The sequence below is a fragment of the Microtus pennsylvanicus genome, chromosome 9 (assembly GCF_037038515.1).
Source record: "Microtus pennsylvanicus isolate mMicPen1 chromosome 9, mMicPen1.hap1, whole genome shotgun sequence".
NCBI classification, from domain to species: domain Eukaryota; kingdom Metazoa; phylum Chordata; class Mammalia; order Rodentia; family Cricetidae; genus Microtus; species Microtus pennsylvanicus.
In genome coordinates, this window is record NC_134587.1 from 59047743 (window position 1) to 59060946 (window position 13204).

The window sequence follows — 13204 nt, forward strand, 5'->3', positions numbered from 1 at the left end:
TTCCCATGTAGATTAGATCTATGTATGTCTCTCTCAGGGTCCTCATTGTTGTCTAGGTTCTCTGGGACTGTGATTTGTGGGCTGATTTTATGTTTAAAAACCACTTATTAGTGAGTACATGTGATAACTGTCTTTCTGTATCTGGGTTACTTCACTCTAAATGATGTTTTCTAGCTCCATCCATTTGCCTGCAAAATTCAAGATGTCTTTTTTTCTGCTGTGTAATACTCGATTGTGTAAAAATACCACATTTTCCTTATCCATTACTTCGGTTGAAGGGCATTTAGGTTGTTTCCAGTTTCTGGCTATGACAAACAATGCAGCTATGAACATAGCTGAGCACATGTCTTTGTGGCATGATTGAGCATCCTTTGGATATATACCCAAAAGTAGTATTACTGGGTCTTGAGGAAGGTTGTTTCCTAATTTTCTGAGAAATTGCCACACTGACATCCAAAGGGGCTGTACCAGCTTGCATTTCCACCAGCAATGCAGAAGTGTTCCTTTTACCCAACAACCTCTCCGGCATAAGTTGTCATCAGTGTTTTTGAGCTTGGCCATTCTTATAGGTGTTAGATGGAATCTCTGAGTTGTTTTGATTTGCATTTCTCTGATGACTAAGGATGTTGAACATTTCCTTAAGTGTCTTTCAGCCATTTTAGATTCCTCTGTTGAGAGTTCTCTGTTTAGGTCTGTACTTCATTTTTTATTTATTTGTTCTTTAGATGATCAATTTCTTGAGTTCTTTGTACATTTTGGAGATCAGACCTCTGTCTGATGTGGGGTTAGTGAAGATCTTTTCCCATTCTGTAGGCTGTCGTTTTGTCTTGTTGACCGTGTCCTTTGCTTTACAGAAGCTTTTCAGTTTCAGGTCCCATTTATTGTTTCTCTCAGTGTCTGTGCTGCTGGGGTTATATTTAGGAAGTGGTTCCCTGTGCCAATGTGTTCAAGTGTACTTCCCACTTTCTCTTCTATAAGGTTCAGTGTGGCTGGCGCTATGTTGAAGTCTTTGATCCATTTGGACTTGAATTTTGTGCATGGTGATAGATATGGATCTATTTTCATTCTTCTACATGTTGATATCCAGTTATGCCAGTACCATTTGTTAAATATGCTTTTTTTCCACTTGATATTTTTTGCTTCTTTGTCAAAAATCAGGTTTTCGAAGGTGTGTGGATTAATATTCGTGTCTTTGATTTGGTTCCATTGGCCCTCCTGTCTGTTTTTATGCCAGGCTGTTTTCAGCACTGTAGCTCTTGTAGTTGAGTTTGAAGTCAGGGATTGTGATGCCTCCAGAAGTTCTTTTATTGTACAGGATTGTTTTGGCTGTCCTGGGTTTTTTGCTTTTCCATATGAAGTTGAGTACCGTTCTTTCAAGGTCTATGAAAGAGGTAGGTCTCTAGCCTTTCTTTAGCCACTCTACACAGGATATGAGAAAGTCAGAAGGACATACACAGGTGTACTCGTGTCCTATTGCTGGCTGCCGTGTGCTCATGAAAAAGGTTACAAGACCCTGACACAAAATCGCTAGGCTCCCGTGACCATACCCAACCCCAGGGGTCATCTGTGTCTTTAGAAAGGCTTAAGCTCAAGAATGGAGAGAACAGAGGTGACACCAGACTCCCTGCTCCAAGCAGGACTTCTTTTCTTCTCTTGCATTTATCGTGTGTGCATGCACACACAATTGACCGGGAGCAGGGTGTGCCATGGAGCATGTAGGGGAGGCCAAAGATAGCTTGCAAGAGTGAGTTCTCTGCTTCCGTGTAGGGGCTGAACTCGGGTTGTCAGTCATGGAAGCACCTTAGCCTCTGAGCCATCTCACTGGCCCAACGGCTTTTATAAATCATGCATACGCCAGGACAGGCATCACAGAAATAGTGCCTCAGGGTCCCCTTCCTGTTCTAAACATCCTAAAATGTCTGAAAAGGGTTCACACATAGGCTCGTGGGTCACACAAGAGTGGCAGTTTGCTTGTCACATAAAGGTCAGTGCTGCTCAATGGCCAAAGCAGGCTAGGGTTGTCCTGGAACCAGCCGGAGCCCTCTGTTGTCCTACATGGCATGACTAATGATAACTTCCCACAGGTTTTCCGGGAATCAGGGGAATCAGTGGATTACACGGCCTGCCAGGCACCAAAGGCTTCCCTGGATCCCCAGGTATCCAGCGGTGACTATAAAAATCATCCGTGTTCAGTGGGGAGTGTTGTCATCATCATTGTCATTGTTGTTGTCATCATTGTTGTCACTGTCATTGTCATCATTGTTGTTGTCATCACTGTTGTCGCTGTCATCATTGTTGTCATTGTCATCATCGTTGTTGTCATCATTGTTGTCATCATCGTTGTCGTTGTCATCATCATTGTCGTCATCATTGTCATCATTGTTGTCATCACTGTTGTCGTTGTCATTGTCGTCATTGTTGTTGTCGTTGTCATCGTTGTTGTCATTGTTGTTGCTGTTTGGGGGGGGGGCTTTTGTTTTGCTTTTTTCCTCTATATATCAATCCTGGCTCATTCACAGAGATCCGTCAGCCTCTGCCTTCCGAGTGCTGGGCTTAAAGGCATGCACCACCACTGCCCAGCAGGAAATTTTTAAAAATACATTTAAACAAGAAGGGGGAAAATCATCCTATAAGTGCTATTTGACCAAACTATAGATTTTTACACTACTAGTCATCCACCTGCAGGGAAATTAATCAATGGGCAAATGACAGCAACTCTGAGGCTGTGGCAGCCACGGCGAGACTGTATTGTTTAGTTTGCTCTGAGCACCTGATGTGTAAGCAGGAAATATTTTAAATGAGATCAAATTTTCAAAACCCAATAAAGGCAGAGGATGAAAGCAGCCACCAGAACCAGGAGACTGGGATGGGGTCCCCAAGCGTGGTCAGCTGTTGCTGTGATACTGGACGCCCTGAAGGCCAAGGCCTTCTGTCCATAGAGAGTTCCACTGTGCTCTCTGTGATATCCCTTCTGAGTCTCCATGTTGCTGAGACCAGAGCTAGAAGGCACCGTGATTACGGCCTATTTCTCTGCTCCACACTGTGAGGACCATCATACCACACACAACAGGCCACCTCCCCTGCATGGATGGAGTTGGTGCCAACCACTGCTGTTATAATTGTATCACAGGTGCTGATGTCCATGGAGACCCAGGTTTCCCAGGCCCCGCTGGAGACAGGGGTGACCGAGGAGAACCCAATACATTTCCAGGCCCTGTGGGACCTGCAGGGCAGAAAGGGGAGCGGGGAACCCCAGGTAAGTAGCCATCTCCATGAGTAGACCCCACAGCATATGAAGGAAACTACGTGTCCAAGGTCCTCTGAGGGGAATCTCCAGGCACAAACTCCCAGCTCGTCTCTGTTGCTAAACTCTGTGGTCTGACTTATTTTACTCCAATGCTGGTTCATTTCCAGCCCCATTCAGTTGGTGGAGGACAAGCTCTCCCTTCTTCCTTGCCTCTGATATTGGAGACCCTGAATGGGGGATTAGCTGTGGTCGTGGGCTCCAGCGTCCCATCCTCATGGGCTCTGACAGCCATTCTCTCAGGGCAGTGTCTGAGGGCCTCTAGTGGGCTCTCAGGACTGCTGGTGGCTAAGAGGAGCTAATGGTCAGCCTCCAACCTCCTGGGCAGCCACGTGCGTCTTCCTCCCCTGAAATGTTCCCTGTCCTAAGACACCATCTCAGCCTCTGTGAGGATGCTTCATCTAGAGAGAGCACCATGAGAGGGGAGTGGAAATCCCTGAAAGTGGGCAGATGGAGCTAAACTGACTTTTGTTTTCCTCCTCAGGGGAGCGCGGCCCAGCAGGAAGCCCAGGACTTCAGGGGTTTCCCGGCATCTCTCCACCCTCCAACATAACTGGGTCACCTGGTGATGTAGGGGCGCCAGGGATATTTGGCTTAGAAGGTAGGCAGCGTCTGTAATGGGTGATATGTCTAGGGGAGAAGTTGTATTCCACACACTGTTCAGACAGGCAAAGGAATGGGTACCCCCACCACCCATCACCCACACCGCACGGTCCCCATAACATCACATGACAGGATAAACCTCGTACCCACCTAGGTGGCCTCAGACCTGCTCCAAGTTTTCATCTTTCTCACCATTTAGGGTTTGTATCTTTAATCTGTGTCCACCAACCACATCTACCAGGAACTAGCTAAGTATTAAAAAGAGACAGAGCTGGGTGGTAGCAACCACCTGTAATCCCAGCCCTTGAAGGAGGCAAGAACACCTAGAGTACAAGCAAGTTTAGACCAGCTTGAAATACAAAGTGAGAGCAGATATGAAAAACAAAAATAGGGGGAAGAGGAGAAGGCATGAAGATGACGCTACCGACTAACAATTATTTGAACATCAGTGTCCCTATAGACATTGTATAAAACAGGAGACAGAGGCTGCTTAAGTGATCATCAATAAAAGATAAAAGCAAAATGCAGTTTGTGCATTGCGGCACAACAGCCAACCTCTAAAAGGATAGGATTTCTGAACGCACACTCCGGCAGGGATGAGGTGGGGATGCTCAGTGACGTTTCCCAGTCACAGAGGCTAGCTATGGCATGGCTCCAGGTATAGAAGGTCCCACAAGGCAGAGAGGAGGTGGTTTCCTGGGACGTGGAAGGTGTGGAGGGTCGTGGTTTAGTGAGGATGGAGTCCATCAATGATGCTGAGTGCCTCTGGGAAAGCCTAGGACGTGTCCTTTAAAACTTGAAAATGGTAATATTTATGTTACAAGTCTTGTTGATGGTTTTTGTTATTAAATAAGAGATACTGTTGCTGTTACCAGCTCTCCAAAAGCTGCGTCCAGGGCAATGACTGGGTATAATGCCTGAGCCTCCACAGCAAGCCATGGGTCCATGATCAGGGCTCCTCAACCCATATGTAACCTTTGCACTGTGACTTCTGCCCGCAGGCTACCGAGGTCCTCCAGGGCCACCTGGATCAGACGCACTTCCTGGAATCAAAGGAGATGAGGGGAGCGCTGGAGCTGCAGGATTCCCTGGACAGAAAGGATGGGTTGGGGACCCAGGGCCCCAGGGCCAGCCCGGTGTAGTTGGTCTTCCGGGGGAGAAAGGTAACAGTGTCATGTGAAGCAGGGAGCACGGCAGGCAGAGGACCACAGACCCCGTTCTGTACATTGGTCCTGACTGTTCCGTATTCATTGCAGGGCCCAAGGGTGAGCAAGGATTCATGGGCAACACGGGGCCCTCTGGGACCGTGGGTGACAGAGGCCCCAAGGGACCCAAAGGAGACCAAGGATTCCCAGGTGAGTGGTGCCCGCAGAGCCTGGGGGGTTGACAGCGTGGACCTGGCTCTCGCTGGCATGCACCCCGTTCTCTAAAGGGTAGAGAGAAAAGCCAGGTGGGCTTCCAGTGCTCCCAGGGCCTTGGCGGAAGGTGGGTGTTGAGTGGCCAGTGTGAGGGGACCTTTCAGGTGTGTTCCCGTGTGCCTTCAGAGAAGAAGCAGGTGAAGTCACAGTGAAAACACGAGGCAGTTGCCTGTTCCTGACACTCATGGCTTCTCTTTGACTTGCAGGTGCTCCTGGCTCCGTGGGAGCCCCAGGCATTCAAGGCGTCCCCCAGAAGATTGCTACTCAGCCTGGCATCGTGGGCCCCCAGGGCAGGAGAGGCCTTCCCGGTGCACAGGGAGAGATAGGGCCTCAAGGCCCTCCTGGAGATCCGGGTAGGGCTCTGGGCTGGGTCCCTGTGCCCCACCCTAAGAAAAGGACCCCCATCCGTTCTGCTCTGTACCCACGTCCGTCCTTTTCAGCTCAACACCACATTGCTAAGCACAGTGACATACACTTATTTAATGTCTTACAGGTTTCCGTGGGGCTCCAGGCAAGGCTGGACCGCAGGGCAGAGGTGGCGTGTCTGCTGTTCCAGGGTTTCGGGGAGACCAAGGGCCCATGGGACAACAGGGCCCTATTGGCCAGGAAGGTACGTGATTGGGTGGCTTATAGGACAGTTTTGTTGAGGCTGGGGACACCCTGACCAGTCTACAGGTGAGGGACAGACAGGTGCCTGGCAGAGTTGGTTCAATAAGCTTCTACCCAGCTGTAGTCTCAACCCAAGCATGTCATGGGCATTGAACAGACCTGTGTTACTTCTTTAAAGTGTTAGTACATGGGGCAGAAGTAACAACCATTTTTATCCCCCTCCCCATAAAAAAGATTTGTTTTCATCAACCCAAGCTTGACCTGAGTGGCAGTGGAAGCTGTGCTGTAACAAACACAAGGGGTGTCACCAGTGTCAGTCAGAAGACAGTGGCCCACCAAGGAGTGCCCTGTGTGGCAGCCGGGGGTAGCCACGGAGAGACTCGTCCTGCAGCAGGGGCAAATCAGAACTACTCCTAGGAGTGAAGACACAATGGGAAGGGAGTCTTAAAAAAGCAGGCCTGGAGGATGGGCCTCGGGGAGAATGGTAGTAACAGGGCCCAGTGACGGCCGATTGCCAGGACAAGATGCTCTCTGTCTCCGGGGAAGAACGGGGGCCCTCAGTGGTTACAGCAGGTGGGTGTTACTCTTCCTAAAGAGTGTTCTACCCTGAACACCCTGAGAAGTGGCCGTCCTGGGAGGAAGAGGCCTAGTTGCTCCCCAGTTCCGCAGTTCTGCTATGCGCCCAGCTCTCCCTGGAGGAGCGCCCCTGTAGCCACCGTCTCTCACAACCCTTTCTGCTCATGTTTGGTGCCATCGTTATTGTCCTGTTGGCCTCCTGAGCTGGTTTAGGTCTGTCTTTCCTGAGGCTTGTAGTCTAGAAAGCCTGTGCCCCAAGCCTGGCATCCTATAAATGAACTGGGATCCTGTCCTCTGCCCTGGTGCCCACAGGCAGTTAAATAGCAATCACTTTCTCTCGGGTCCTAGGGGAGCCAGGCCGTCCAGGGAGCCCCGGCCTGCCAGGGATGCCAGGCCGCAGCGTCAGCATCGGCTACCTCCTGGTGAAACACAGCCAGACAGACCAGGAGCCCATGTGCCCCGTGGGCATGAACAAACTCTGGAGTGGGTACAGCCTACTGTACTTCGAGGGCCAGGAGAAAGCCCACAACCAGGACCTAGGTAGGTGCTACGTGACGCCCCAACTCTGTTCCCTAGCTCAATGGTGGTCACGGTCAGATTGTGAGCCTCTGAGATGAGCTTCTCCTGGCTACAGTTCCATGACCACCACCTTCTCCAGGCTTAGCTGAAGCTGGGATGGCCATGGAGAATGAAGTCACCACACTCTCAGCCTTGGGACCCTCATGGAGGGCTTTTAATTTGATATAGCATCCACACCTCGCAAGTAGCTCTAACCAAGATTGCTCTCTCTGTTGGAGGCTCCAGTTGCATCCCAATTCTATGGCTTTTCGCCCAAAACCTAGAACATAAGTTGGAGCCAGACAAAGAGGTGAGGACATGGACTTAATCCTTCCACACAGATGCTCACAAAAAAAAAAAACCCACAGGCATGTGTTGCCTTCAAAGGACATGAATTAAAAAATACAAAGCGCACAAGGTCAAAGTGGGTGAGCCTGTCTGCCATCCCTCAGGGGGCCAAAGTGCATGTGGAAGGCTGGAGTGTGCCGTGTGTTGGTGACACTAGGGCCATCGGGTCCTCGAAGTGTACCAACCAGGCTCTAGCATTGTGGACATTCCCATTGTGGCCCCATCCCCATCGTAAGTTTTATGATGCAATGGAGAAAAGACAAACCAGGATAGGATGCAAAGTAACAGTTGGAACAGGAGCTTAAGGGCAGGGCTCAAACCCCACCGATTAGCTGAGGGTGGACCCGTCTGACTGAACGTTTTGCTGAGCTGGAAAGAGCCTCAGCCAGAGTCGGAGTCCTGTTCTGGGCCTGGTGGAAGCAGCAGGACTGAATTCTCATGTGTTCCTCGTGCAGGGCTGGCGGGCTCCTGCCTGGCGCGCTTCAGCACTATGCCTTTTCTGTACTGTAACCCTGGGGACGTCTGCTACTACGCCAGCCGCAACGACAAGTCCTACTGGCTTTCCACCACGGCCCCGCTGCCCATGATGCCCGTGGCTGAGGAAGAAATCAAGCCCTACATCAGCCGCTGCTCTGTGTGTGAGGCGCCAGCCGTGGCCATTGCTGTCCACAGCCAAGACGTCTCTATACCCCACTGCCCTGCCGGGTGGCGGAGCTTGTGGATCGGCTACTCCTTCCTCATGGTATGTATGTAGTGCTTTTCCCTTCTCCGAGCACAGAACCGCGTGGCACCACTTTGCCCATCTCCACCCTAGCTGGGGCACGAGGGCACACGCATTTGGAAGAATAAATCAGGGCTGCAGATCTGAGCTCAGCAAATAAAGTTTGGATGCCCAGCACCCGTGTGAATGCCAGTGAGGTGGAGTGACCCTGTAACCTCAGTGCTGGGAGACAGACAGTAGAATCCCAGCCAGACTAGCCAGAAAGCGCCAGACCCAAGGAGACACCCACTTCTCAAAAAAATACAGTGGAAACCAATTGAATAACCACCCAATTTGAACCTGTGACCTCCATAGAAACACACATGCGCACACACATACACCATAGGGGACAATTGCTCAAGTTGTGTGTCATACAAGGACACCTGGAACAGGAGTTGAGGACTTTAATTCAGCTTGATGTGGGCTAACAGAGCCATGTGCCAGCAAGGAAGGAACTTTCGGAAGAGTCCCACTCTGTAGCCCAACCTCTCCTTGAATTCTTGGCAATCTCCTGCCTCAGCTTACAAACCTGAGCTCACAACCCCTACCTATTTCAGGATTGGTGTTTTTCTTTTTTTTTTTCTTTTCATCTACTGGGCATTTTGAATGAATGATAGCCTTTTACATTTTGTTTAACCAAAATGTAGTCAGCCGTATCTACAGATTGTGCCTACTTCCGAGTTGCCGCTTTCACTACACAGCCAGTCATGGGTGCTGTGGTTTATGCCATGTCTGTACCTGCAACACCCTCCTCCAGCATCAGGGCAACTCTGGACATGAGGCCCAGCAACCTCAGCACTGCTGTGCACCCTACGGCAGAGCACTGTCCTCAGGGTCTGTGTTGACAGAGAACAAAGAAGGACGGGGGGTGTGGCTTGGCTGGTGGAGTCCTCCACTGGCAAGCACAAAGCCCTGAACTTTAGCTCCAGCACCAGATAAGCTGGGCGCAGGAGCCCCTACCTGTAAGCCTCACTCACGGGAAGCGAAGGCCAGGGGAACAAGAACTGAAAGTCGCCCTCTGCTATGCAGAGAGCTTGAGGCCAGTCCCGGGCAACTTGAGAGTCTGCAAAAACGAGGCGTGGTAATGCGTGCTCTTAATCTGAGCTACTCAGGACACTAAGGGACGAGCGATCATTTGATCCCAGGGCTAGGGCAACATAGTGAGCATCTGCCTTAAAGCTGATGAATACACACTCAGCCCAGGTGCCTGGGTGTTTCCGGCACGTGGCCCCTAACACGCTCCGTCTCTCTCTCTGCACAGCACACGGCGGCTGGGGACGAAGGTGGCGGTCAGTCGCTGGTGTCGCCAGGTAGCTGTCTGGAGGACTTCCGTGCGACCCCTTTCATTGAGTGTAACGGAGGCCGTGGGACCTGCCACTACTACGCTAACAAGTACAGCTTCTGGCTGACCACAATCCCCGAACAGAACTTCCAGGGCACGCCATCTGCCGACACACTCAAGGCCGGCCTCATCCGCACACATATCAGCCGCTGCCAAGTGTGTATGAAGAACCTATAAGCCGGCCACCCTGCCCACCGGCAGCCACGTGGGAAGGCCTCTTTGGTGCTCCTTCTGGTTTTGTTCCTTTTTTTTTTGTTTGAGACAGTGTCTCACTTTTTATCCCTGTCTAGCCTGGAACTACATAACCCAGGCTGGCCCCCCAACTTGTGGCAACCCTCCTGCCTCAGCTTCCCAAGTGCTGGGATTACAGGTGTGTGCCACCACACCCAGCTTGGTGCTTACTCTTAACTTATTACCTCAGATGCTGACCCCAAAGTTGATCTTAGTATTTTCTTTAAAAAGAAACTTCCAAAGCAGCCCGGCACCAGCACTCACACCAACTGCCTATCAGCAAGTGGGCACCAGGTCTCCAGGTCCTAGCACCCGTGGGTCTCAGCCCTGCTAGCATGGGAGCAGCCCAGGGAGCTCGCGCTCACCATGTAAGACATGGACATTGTGCCACCAACGGTAGCCAACAGTAACTGTCTGTGTGTCCCTGTGCCTCCGCTGTCTGCAGGTGGCTCCCCTTCCTTCACTGTCTTCCTAGAATGAGGCAGACCCTTCAGGACAGCCAGGGGGACTGGCCAATGACCTGAGGCTCACTGCCACCTGTTTCCACCCAAGGATCTGACGAAGCCTGTTTCCTTGGCGGCGGGGATGGCAGTATTATTTTCTACCAAATCATAGCTGCTACCTCCTAAGTCCCCACATGATGGACCTGCCTTTTTAAGACCCCGACCATGGCACATGGCTCTGGCTCTAGCCAAACCTACACCAGCATCTGCTGGAAGGTACATTTAGCAAGTCATTCACAGTGGCGTCCCACAACCTATGTCACCTTAAACACCCCTCCCCCCAACGCAGCAAGCTTTTTAAGCCTTTCCTGTGTAACACCACAAATAAAAGATATGCTGAGTATTTGACTGACTACGTGTGTGTGTGTGTGAGGGGGGGGGGGTGCTCGTATGTATAATGGTGTGAGAGAGGGGGGGGGGTGCTCGTATGTATAATGGCCTGGAATTTTGCCGGTTAGGCCGGCCAGCCAGCCAACCCCAGAGATCCACCTATCTTAGCATGTGCATGTCTCTGGGCAAATCTGGTCCCTGTCTGTATTTTATCACTCATTTCTACAGAACTATCTTGGGAATCACACATCTGAGTGAGGAGGCTCTATGCCCTTCAAGTACATTTCCAAGGTCACTTTGGTCCCCAAATGGCTTCCAACTCTACTCTCAGCATTTGAAAGGAACACTCCCTGGGACACAACTTGGTCACTGACAGGCTCTAGAGTCTACCTAGGATGTGGCCTTGTTGGAGGGGGATTTGCTACTGGGAGCAGGCTTCAAGGTCTTAAAGGCTCATGGGATTCTTGGTCCTTTCTGTGGTTATGGATCAAGCTGTGAGCTCTCGGCTGTTCCTTCACACCACACCATGGACTCCGCGCCCCCCCCAAGCGATAAGGCTGTTCCTTCACACCACACCATGGACTCCCCCCCCCAAACGATAAGGCCATTCTGTCACACCACACCGTGGACCCCCCCCCAAATGATAAGGCTGTTCCATCACACCACACCATGGACTCCCCCCCCCGAAACGATAAGGCTGTTCCATCACACCACACCATGGACTCCCCCCCCCGAAACAATAAGCCAAATTAAATACTTTTTCATAAATTGCCTTAGTGATGGTGTTTTGTCACAGCAATAGAAATATAGCTAACACGGTGTCCTTTGGGAGGATGGAATGCAAGGACTGGAGGCCCCATTGTGAAGCCGCACAGTCCTCCCTGGCTCCAAACAGACCCTGATAGTCCCCTGCCCCAACACCTCCTGCAGATAAACTTCTGCCAAATGCAGGAGTAACAGGAAGTGCTCTGTGTCCAAGCGCAGGATGGGGTGGAGGCAGCTGGGTAGATTTGGGTACCATGGTAGTGCCCGAGCATGGCAGTGATTCCTACAGAGCCATTCACTCCCCTGAGAGACAGGCCCGGCCTCTCCCTGTGATGGGACATGGTGGGAGGGCCCTGAGCATCCCTAGGGATTTAATATCTCCCTTCTTCCAGGAGGAGCTATACCAGGGCTTATGTGACTCCCCACAGGGAGAAACTGATTGAGACATGAATCAAGAAATGAGGGCTGCTAAATTATTGTCCTGGGCCAGAGGAGAGCCCCCTATAAGACGGGGGCTGGAGAGATTGCTCAGAGGTTAAGAGCATTGTCTGTTCTTCCAAAGGTCTTGAGTTCAATTCCCAGCAACCACATGGTGGCTCACAACCATCTGTAATGGGGTCTACAGGCATACACACAGACAGAATATTGTATACATAATAAATAAATATTTAAAAAAAAAAAGACGGGAGAAACATTCAAGACAAAAACCACTCCAGCCAGCAGAGTACAGCCTAGGACCTGCAGATTAATTGCATTTGCTCCTAGTGGCTCCACCTCCCCTTCAGTCTGGGGAGAGCAGGATGCGGAGAGTGTTTGGCTTGAGAGCACACTGGGCTCATGCTAGCTACCAACACACAGCAGCCTGAGAGGCCCTTGGCAATCTGTGAGCCTCCAGTACTCACCGCAGGACGAGCAGACAGGCATACTTCTAGGACTTCCTCTGAGGGGCAAGGCAACAGGTTCCAGGTGCAGTAAGCTGAGCCCCACAAGCCCCACAGACAAGTCAGTGACCTGACGGGAAGCCTGGGCCTATCTCCAAGACAAGCACCCAGGGACTTTGTGTGTTGGTGTGCCCTGCGCACTCTGCCTGAGTTGACCGTGAGGCCCGGGAGAACCCGGGTAGGAAGGACAAGGGGTTGCATGCTGTGGAGGCTTGAAGAGCAGTGACGCCAGCCAAGGGTGCACAGCACAGACAGGAAGTGTTGCCGGGACCACCCCACCTCTGGCTGGTGCCAGTGTACCTTCAAGGGACACAAATGCCTGAAGAAAGGACCCCACACCCAACTAAGGTCTCTGGGTTCCTGGGTCTCTCAGAGATCTGTGGTCATCCCTCCAGTGGTGGCTCTGCACAGTTGGGGACCACCGTCAGGAACAAGGACCTGATGACATGCTCAGTGAGAGATTCTCTCCCTCTGTCTCTAGAGCGTCCGCAAAACACAGACAATAAGACTATGTAGTAGGCAAAGTGGGAGCTGGGCCCTGATCTGAGACTGTCTCCTGTCAGCGGCTCTCCCTACACTAGGGAGACAGGGGCAGACATGATACACTTTTTAAAAAGCTGGTCCCAGGACCTGAGGAAATGGGGGCTCGAGTCAGGCAGCAGCCAAAAATTGACATAGCTAACCCCAAACTTCCCTGACCTGTGCGTGGCCCGTTCTTCACGGGCAGTGGGAAACACTAGAGCTGCCCCTGTGTTTGAGGGCACCTTGAAACCTGAGTGAAATGCCGAACCACAGGCTTTTTTTTTTTTTTTTTTTAAATATTTATTTATTTACTTATTTATTATGTATACAATATTCTGTCTGTGTGTATGCCTGAAGGCCAGAGGAGGGCACCAGACCCCATTACAGATGGTTG

At 51.1% G+C, this 13204-nt stretch overlaps 1 protein-coding gene across 1 annotated transcript in view; it reads left to right on the forward strand.

The window, feature by feature from the left end:
• The window catches only part of Col4a2 (collagen type IV alpha 2 chain), a 137131-nt gene extending 126536 nt beyond the window's left edge, over window positions 1–10595 (forward strand). The window contains exons 39-48 of the mRNA XM_075986138.1: window positions 2085–2156; window positions 3131–3256; window positions 3789–3905; window positions 4909–5070; window positions 5164–5262; window positions 5532–5678; window positions 5819–5935; window positions 6859–7050; window positions 7872–8158; window positions 9438–10595. Of these exons, the coding sequence (XP_075842253.1) occupies window positions 2085–2156; window positions 3131–3256; window positions 3789–3905; window positions 4909–5070; window positions 5164–5262; window positions 5532–5678; window positions 5819–5935; window positions 6859–7050; window positions 7872–8158; window positions 9438–9695 (1577 nt within the window). The 3' untranslated portion in view covers window positions 9696–10595. The remainder of the gene's footprint in view (window positions 1–2084; window positions 2157–3130; window positions 3257–3788; window positions 3906–4908; window positions 5071–5163; window positions 5263–5531; window positions 5679–5818; window positions 5936–6858; window positions 7051–7871; window positions 8159–9437) is intronic.
• The last annotated feature ends 2609 nt before the right edge of the window (window positions 10596–13204 follow it).